This window comes from Bison bison, unplaced genomic scaffold, assembly GCF_000754665.1.
Source record: "Bison bison bison isolate TAMUID 2011002044 unplaced genomic scaffold, Bison_UMD1.0 scf7180017864309, whole genome shotgun sequence".
Classification (NCBI taxonomy): domain Eukaryota; kingdom Metazoa; phylum Chordata; class Mammalia; order Artiodactyla; family Bovidae; genus Bison; species Bison bison.
This window is the reverse complement of record NW_011494881.1, coordinates 5,463,471-5,472,482: the sequence shown is the minus strand read 5'-3', so window position 1 is coordinate 5,472,482 and position 9,012 is coordinate 5,463,471. Positions and strand designations below refer to the sequence as shown.

At 51.8% G+C, this 9,012-nt stretch overlaps 1 protein-coding gene across 2 annotated transcripts in view; it reads right to left on the bottom strand.

The window, feature by feature from the left end:
- The window catches only part of SLC29A3 (solute carrier family 29 (equilibrative nucleoside transporter), member 3), a 46,951-nt gene extending 37,945 nt beyond the window's left edge, over positions 1-9,006 (bottom strand). The window contains exons 1-2 of one of the 2 annotated variants that reach the window (XM_010852234.1): positions 8,988-9,006; positions 5,586-5,884 (exon numbers count right to left, since the gene is read on the bottom strand). In XM_010852234.1, coding sequence (XP_010850536.1) covers positions 5,586-5,884; position 8,988 — 300 coding nt within the window. In that variant the 5' untranslated portion in view covers positions 8,989-9,006. Of the gene's footprint in view, positions 1-5,585; positions 5,885-8,987 lie in introns of those variants that run through there. The other variant, XM_010852235.1, reaches the window with a different exon arrangement.
- Positions 9,007-9,012: the final 6 nt, after the last annotated feature.

The window sequence follows — 9,012 nt, the reverse complement described above, 5'->3', positions numbered from 1 at the left end:
CCTGGAGAATCCCAGGGACAGGGGAGCCTGGTGGGCTGCTGTCTATGGGGTCACACAGAGTCAGACACGACTGAAGTGACTTAGCAGCAGCAGCAGAGAGCTTTACAATACTTGTGTCCAGGCCCCTCCTTCAATGTTGCCAGAATTGGGTGGGTGGGGCAGGCGGGCAGGCTTCGAAGCTCACTGGGTGATTCTAGTGTGTAGCCAGAACCGAGGACTCCAGCGGAGATGGCGAGTCCAGAGAATGTTGCTTACCAGCACAGGTTCTTGCTAAACTCCAGACTGGTCCACAGCCCACTTCTGTCACTTGGGAGTCAGTGACCTTGGGTCACTAGCTCCAAATCTGTGAGCCTCAGCTTCTCCATGTGAAAACTGGGCACAGCACCTAACTCACCAGGTCATCCTGCAGACAAAATATTAGTAAGATGGTGGGTCCGCTGGTGGTGGGCACAGGCTGCGTGGTGGGGACTCTGTAAAACCAACAACTCATAACCAAGGCATCTGATAATCTGTCCTTCTCTAAACTAGTTCATCCTGGTTGCTATGAACCCTCCTCCTTGGACTGGGAATGTCTGCTCTTAGTTGTAAGAACAGCTCCCCAGTCATGCTATCCTGCTCCTTTGGGTGGGGCTGAAGGGTGGGGTGAGGACAAAGCTGCCATAAATGAGAAGATGCTCAAGATCCCCACCTGCTAAATCAGATCAACCTGGGTCCCTTCCCTAGGCAGGAACCCCACTTCATGTCTCTGACCACCACCTAAAACATCAGAACTCCTTTGGTGGTGACCACTGTGACCCCCAGACCTTCTGCTCCCTTGCAAAGCCCTCTTTTGGATTGGGGTCATGAGGCTTTCCTCCCCTGTCATATAATAAGTAATGCAACAAATATTTATCACGTGCAACTCTTTGCTGGGAACACAGGGACATATAGTAAGAGGCCTGCATTCACAGTGAATGGTCTGTGAAAAGGGTGCTGTCACCATGGATGACAACAGTTCCCACCTCAAAGGGGGCAGTGGGGTTAAACGAGTGAATGCAAAGTGCTGAGAGCATGGCTCCCCAGAATAAGCGGTCAAGACCAAGGGCTGTGGGGTGAGGGCCTGATGGGGAAGTGCACTGGGCGCTGGGAATGCAGATGAGTAGCCCATAGCTCAGACGGCTGGCAGCAGGGGAGGTTCCCAAGAGTCAGAGATGTACCTGCCTCCTGCCCCACTCCTTAGGACTGGGCCACTGGGGCCCCCTCTGGTCAGCAGATAGATGGGACAGCTGTAGATTGCCAGGCCTGGGTTCTGGCCCTGCTGACACCAACTCAGACTGTGGGTCCCACCCATGACCTGGCCATGTCCACAGCCCCCTCATAAAGGAGCCCTGGGTGTGTGTGGGGGGGGCCATGGAAGCCTCATGACAGAGAATGACCAGGAGAAAACGTCACCACTGTCCTCTCTGGGTCAGAAAGGGGGTGTGTGGCTGACAGACGGTCCCTGGCCAAGCAGCAGTCCTACAGGCTTGCAGGAAAGGCCGAGGGGAGGGCAAGGAGGCCCCACAGGATCAGGGATGGTTTAAAAACCCCAGAGCCAAGGGAGGACTGGGGCCGGGGTGGAGGAAGTGGGGGGTTGGGGAGGGATCAGCTGACACCTTGGAAGCTGGGTCCAGAATCCAGGAGTAGAGCTAAGGCCCCTGGGCTTCCTGGGTAGAAAGGAGACCAGACCAGGGTAAGGCTCTCCCTAGAAAGAAAGACAGGGTTTGGCCAAATCCAGGTGTGGGTTGGCCCCTGTCTCCACAACAGTCCCCTTTGCACCACCCTCTGAACACGACAAATGTTGCAGTCATCTATCCTCCTAAGTTCTCCATAAAACTGTTTACAGCCCTTCGAGCTGTCTAATTAGGGGCAGGCTATTGAACCTCTTTGAGCCTTTAGCCTTTTTGTCTGGAAAAAAAAGAAAAAAACAGGGTTAACAAGAGACACTGTGTATAACACCCTTGCCAGCATGGTGGGCCTACAGTCGGGCTCAGGATATGGCAGTCGTCGTGCTTCCCCCCACATCAGATTCTCGTGTCAATTCTTCCTTGTTTACGCTCTAATTTTTTTTGGCTCTGGGCCCACAGTCTTGTGGTGAGTTTATTCAAAGTTCTTATTCCAGAGAATGGAGACAAGGGGGCAGGTGAGCAGAAAGCTTTCTAAACCATCCTGAGGCTGCTCCAGGCAGAAGGAAATGAGCCTGAGAAGGGAGGTGACCTTGAAAGTACATAATTTGGGCAGTAGGGGCGGGAGGTGGGGGGTGGGGTGGGGTGGGGAAGCAGTCTGTGCAAAATTCCTATAGAGTCAAACTCCCCACCCAAAGGTATCCATCCCTGGGAAATACAAAGGAAAGTACAGAGAACACACAACAGCCAGACCCACAGCTAATTGAGTTGCAGGTGGCGGCTGGAGACAGACCCGTCTGACTCTTCCGGCTTCCTCCCCCAGAGTAGCCCTCAGGTGACAGCACAGACCAACCACCTCTCACAGGGAAATCAGGAAGAGAGGGGAAAAGAACTGGGGAGGTGGGTGGCAGAAATGAGGAATTAGGCAAAGAAAAATGGTCCACAAAATGCAGAAACACCCCAGCATGCTTGCTTCCCAAACCCGGCCCATGAATCGAAGGGTGACAGGTCTCTCATCTCTGATGCCAAGAGCCAGGAGCTCCGGGCAACCGCAGGTACTACATCTGCACCTGCCAGCACTTGGAAAGAGGCAATAAAGCATAGTAGCAGGGCCTGGAATGCTAAGTGCCTGCAGCTGGGAAAGGACTGCCTCGCAGCCAGAGCGGCTCACGGCACACGGCCACCGGGCAAGGGCAGGCTCCCAGAGACGGGACTGCACGTCCTCCCCACCCGGGGCAGCAGGCAGAGGGGCAGCAGGCAGACGGGGAGGCAGGACAGGTGCACACAGAACCAGCCCTGGGGGCTGCCCGAGGCCGGGTGCTGGCCCAGGCAGACGGGGATCTCCTGGATGAAGCCCAAGAGGGCTGGCTGATTTACCGAGGCTGGCAGAAAGCTGGGACGCTTGAGTCACTGGTAAATAAAAGTGGATCATAAAGCACCCTGGCTAAGCCAGCCGTCTGGAAATACACCAGGGCCACATGCAGCTCAGAGTGTGGGCCCCATCGCTCAAATGATAGTAATAATAATGTTTATACGGCACTCACAGCAGTGGTACCAGACTCTGTTCTAAGTGCTGTGTGTGCATGTTAATTTACTTAATCCTCATAACAACCCTAAGAAGCTGGTGGGGGTATAATTCTGTTACATACTGCAAGATGAGCACTGAGAGGCCAGGGACCTAAGAACAGAGGTAGGGTTTGAACCCACACAGTCTGTTTCTAGAGGCCCTGCCCTAGCTCCACGGTGCCTGCCAGTCACCAGGGTGGCATGTTAGCAACTCCTGACTCAGCCAGCCCGGGGGCTTGAGACTGCATCACTAACACGCTCCCAGTGAAGCCTGGTTCCGAGGCCACACCTAGAGTAGGACGCTCTAAATTACTACATTACATTCCTGTGACAGCCCTTCAGCGGCGAAATGAGTTTATACTGGCTGTTCTGGTCCCTAGAGGCATCTATGAATTCCTCAGTTAACAGAGAGAGGCACTCGCAGGGTGTCAGAATCTAGGGGTTGGGGCTGGAGGAGGAGACGTGAAGTCTTAAAATTCCCATGTCCACTTCATCTAGGCCTGATTCAATCAGAATGTCAGGGGAGGAGCCCAGATTGGAATTTTTGAAAAAGCTCCCTGGGTGACCATGTAACTGGAAGAGCCCTTCCAGTCAGACATGAGGGACGCCTCAGTTAACGTTAGATTCATCGAAAGTTCCACGGGGCTAGGTCAGGGATCTCAAAGGTATTTTCAGAAGAGGGTTGGTGAGCCAACTCCCAGGCCAGTTGAGGGGTATGGCTGGGTCAGCTAGGGTATCCTGTTCCTGTTCCCTGTGGCAGCCCTAGGGGCAACAGGTGGCAGCTGGCAACCCCCAGTCTGGCTTGCCTTCAGAGATACCCTGCTTCCCCATCCACGAGCTTTCAAGAGAGAACAGACACTGCTCTGGATCAGTTGTGGAAACTGAGGCTCTTTCAACTATACTTCAGTAAAATAAAATTTAAAAAGAATTCTCAAATGCTCTGGCTATTTCCCAAGTAAGGTTACTGACAATTTTTATACTAAACCAAAGTATAATAAAACATTAATTTATGAGAAAAAAAAAAAACCTATCCTTGACAGCTCCTGTTAGTAATTTGCCATCCACTGACCTCTCAGTTCACTCCCTCGCCATAAATCCCCTTGTCCTTGCAGTAGGTGAGCCCAGTCTCTCTCCCTTACTGCAACAGTCTTGAGTAAAGGCTTCCTTACCGCTTTAACAAGTGGCAGAATTATTTTTTCTTTAACACTCTCCCTGCTTGAGGGAAAAGTCACCCCACAAAGTGAGCAGCCCTGGGTGGTAAGGCTAGACCTGACGCCACTGCCAACCAGACAGAGACTCCTCACCTTGACATTCAAGTCCCGGGCAATGACTTCAAGGCCGAGGCAATAAAATCAAGCCTTATTTGTCTCTTACGTGTGCGGGTGCCCCACATTCAGGAAAACTAGATGGTTCACTGTTCCTCATAGACATCTGAACTTTCCTCCCATCCTACCATAGCTCAGACTTTGCCTTCCACCTGGAATGTCTGTCTCCTCCCCATTCTTCTAAGTTGCAGAGATCTCTCCCTTTATGACAAGACTACTTATCCCCATTCTTCGATTCCCCTGTCTTCCACAACTATACAAACTCATCTGAGCTGGGTACATGGTTCTCTGGGATAAAGACTATGCTTAAAGACTATATTTCCTAGCCTCCTTCGAGGTGCATGTGGTCATATGATTGCATTACAGCCAATACAATATGAGCAGAAACCATGTGCTTAATTCCCAGAGTGCTTATGTTCTTATGCCTCTCCTCCTCTTCCTATGTGATGTAATGGCAAGAACTCCTAGTTCTTGGACTATGACGTGATCTTGAACATGGAAGCTACAGATGGTGGAGCAGCTAGGTTCCTGACAACATGGAATATCATGCCAGCATTGGGCTGGCCCCTCCAGACTTGCACATGAGAGAAAAATGACCTTCCTTCCATCTTGTAGTAGCCACTGCTCTTTTGGAATTTTCTGCAACTCATAGCTGAACTTGATGCTATTAGAGTCACCCTTTCAAACCCATGGAGGCATAGACTCAGGATTTTGGGGTTAATTACTATACCACACTACACAGACTCATCATTTGCATCTCCTCCCCAAGTTCAATACTAAGCAATGTGAAGGCTGGGACTGTGTCTTATCCAATTCCATATTATCCTGCCATGTGAAACAAAAGGCCTCATACCTAACACAGAGCATGTCTTAGGGCTGAAATGAATTCCATCTACGTACAACACTCCACACAGCCTCCCAACTTGCATCCATACTCGCAACATGCGACAAGCCTTCCTGGAAGGGTGGACCCAAGTGAACTCACCCTTTGTCCCTTCCAGGAAGCTTGTTCCCCACTGACCCCCAACCCCCTGGGAGAAGCTCGCCTTACCAGGATGTCCGAGTCCTTAGGCTCCTCCCCAGCGGCTGGGCTGGAGCAGTTGCTGAGTTTGAATATCCAGTACTCCTGGGCCGTGACAAAGAAGTTCCATGGCAGCAGGCCGCCAATGCCCAAGCTGAAGAAGATGATGTAGGTACCATTGAAGCGGTCCTCGGGCCTCTGCAAGCTGGGTGGCGGGCGGTCCAGCAGCTTCTCAAGCAGCGCTTCTTGGTCAGCTCGGAGGGAGCTGCTCGCCGTTCTGTAGGTGGAATTGGAGGTATGACGAAAGTCGTCTTCTGAGATGATGGCCACTGTTGGAGTGGAGAGACAGGGCAGGTGATCAGAAGCTGAGGCCAGGTACAGCTGGAGACTCACCCATCTTACAGAGCTGATTCTGCCCCTACCTGGGGATCTGTGGAGTCACCAAAGTGTGATTAGAGAGCTTCAGGTTTAATTATTAGGGGCAAAGACAAGATGTCAGAATAGTAAGTGACCTCAGGATGCCCCCAAACTATACAGAGGCCACATGGTGGCAGGTTGGTTGGGAGTAAGGCAATGCAGCGTAGTGGAGCCCGTAGCAGTCAGTCCAGAGGGGCAAACCTGGTCTCAAGGCATTCAAATTTCTAAGCAGCCATAACAAAAAGAATTAGGCCCCTCGATGAGCCAAGAATGCTCTCTAAACTCTTTTCAACTTTATGGGAGAAAATTAAGGACGAGGAAAGTGTGTAGAATATGGTACTATCTGTACATAAGCAGCACAGATCGGGTAGGCGGGGAGGGGAAGATGTAAGTATACCCTCTGGAAGGATACACAAGAAATTTCAAACAGTGGTTGCCTCTGAGGAGTGAGGCTGGGGACTTCACTGCATGTTCTTTTGTGCCTCTTGAATTTTGAACTTTGTGAGTGTATTATCTGTTCAAAACTAAAAATTATAAATAAAAATAAAGGCATTCAAATAACATTAAAAAAATAAACCTCATAGTGTCTAGAGCTGCCCCCAGAAGCTGGTTTGAAATAGGCCACTCCCTCATGTCATTGTGGGAAAACTGAGGTCCGAAGAACAGGTCACAGACCAGGCAAAGGGCCAAGTCTGGGTTTGCAGCTCCTGCCTGGGCCCCCACCTCTGTTCATTACATCCCACCACAAGAGAGCAACTCCCCATCTGCAGCAGCAGCTAAAACAAACTAAAGATTCTGGGTTGCCAGTAACGATTGTGTACATGGCCTCGGGCAAGTCACCAAGTTCTGAGCCTCACTTTCCCCATCTGCAAACCCGGGGAAGCCTTTTTACAATGGTTATTGTAAATTGCAACTGGCTGGCAATGCTGATAAATGTCAGCATTTTCCCTGCCATCCTGGGCTTGTCAGCTGGCTGGCTGGCTGTGGAGTTTGGCTGCAAGGTAGCATGCCTACTTCTATGCTCTATACAGCACCTAGGCTGTGGCAGCAGCTTGATAAATGGGAAATATTTCCATAAAACTGAGGATGGGACGCTCTGTAGTCCCTTCTGCAATAAATAAATCAGTGCATCTAGGCTCGCATAGGAGGCTGAGCCTTAACTCAGCATTAAGCCAGACCAGGAGAAATGCGAACACTGTTACAGAGGTACAGTATAGGGCCTTATCTGCTATTTCAGGAGAGCCTCACAATATTTCTCAGAATTAGGCAGGACAGGAATTACCGCTTCCTTTTTATCAGATGCAAAGAACGAGGATGTAAAGTTGCTTGATTTGTCCCGCATTCAAACACTGAGAATTCCCAATAGTTAAATCCAGCACTGGGGCATGTCCAGGTCTGCACCTGGCACTTGAGGCTGACAACAGCCCAATATGGTAGGTGCTACTCTAAGACCCATTTCACAGGTGAAGGGTGAGGCTCAGAGAGGCTGAGTAATTTGCCCAAAGTCATGCAGCTAACAAATGGGAAAAGTGAGGTTACTCAGCCAGTCAGTCTGAGGGCCATGTGGATTCCTTGGCCTCCCTGGGAGGAAGGTGGTTGGCAATGTGCATCCTTGTCTACTGGCTCCAAGTACAGACCTTCTGGAAGAATTCCTGGTCAGTGAGCTGTGAACAGAGGCGAAGGCAGCACTGCAGGGCACCTTTATCAATATCTGCTGAATGAATGGATTCTGAACAGCCAGGATATGTACCCCTACTGGGGCAGCATGTACCCTGCAGCAGGCAGGCAGGAGGCAGCCAGAAGCCCAGAGCATCTGTGTCAGCAAGTCTATTTTAAACTCCCTTGGTTGAGCAGAGCCTTTTCCCAGCTTGGATTCACAGGGAGCTCAGCACTAACAAACTAACCAGTGTGGCCATGCACGCACATGTGTGCACACACACATAGAGTTTCTATATTAGTGTTTAAAAATGTAAAAATTATGACCCATGTAGGACAACAGACAATGGGCAAGTGGTTCTTTCCAGATGCTCCAACTCCAGGGGTAGCTGCCGGGGCTAAAGTTCAGTCACTCAGGCCACACTCGGCTGGAGTCCATTCTCAGCTCCAGGGGCCTATTTGTTCAGGACCGTTCGGCCTTGACCAAGCTTCTGAAAGAGCCAGGAATTTTCTCTCACTCAGGTCACAGGCTGGGGCACTGGAGTGAGCAAAGTCTTATTACTCTTTATGAAAGCTAGCTGCTGGCTTTGGATTAAAAAAGAAAGGCAAGGAAGAGTCCTGCCATCCCCGGGGAGGGGCTGGCGATGCCCTGGGGTGTGTTTCTCAGTCACCTGTAGGAATCAGCAAGGCTCAGTCCTGCTCCTGTCCTGGTTGACTTGGGGCAAGGGGTAGACCCTGCTCAACGCAGCAGAAACTTGTGGGGCCTGGGGCCACTGCAACCATCTTCCAGGTCTGGGCGCTGGTTCCCAGGAAGTTTTTGACTGACCCTTAAGTCAATCTTGCCTTTGTGCCTCTATTTCCTCACCTGTGAAATGGGGGCAAAGGGCTGGGGAGGCTACCCTATGGGAAAACACTGTGGGAAGCACAGGGCGGGAACACCCCCAGTCTCAGGCGCCCCAATTTGGGCTCTCAGCCACCTTCTGGATACTTTGGGCTAACTTCTCCATACCCAGGCCCCCCACATCCAAACGGTGTTGTCCGATCTCAGGAAATTCATGAGGGGGCGGGAAGAGAATCTGGAGAAGAACGCAGACCGAGGAGTAGGGAACGTGAGAGGAAAGTGAGAGGAGAGAGCAAGGGAGGAAGAGAATGGACGCCGGGGAGGGGGGGTCACAGCGAGAGGCGTCGCGCCGAGCCGGAGGCCGGATCCGGGTTTTGAGGCTCCAGTGGAGCGCCCCCAGGAGGGCCGCGGGGTTGGGGAGGGGGTAGGCCGCCCCCAGCGGGAGCCCGGGGAGCGACCAGGAGCCTGAAGAGCTGGGCGGGGGCCAGGCCCGCGCCCGACCGCCGGCCCGCACTTACTGTCGCCGTCGCTCGCCGCCACCGC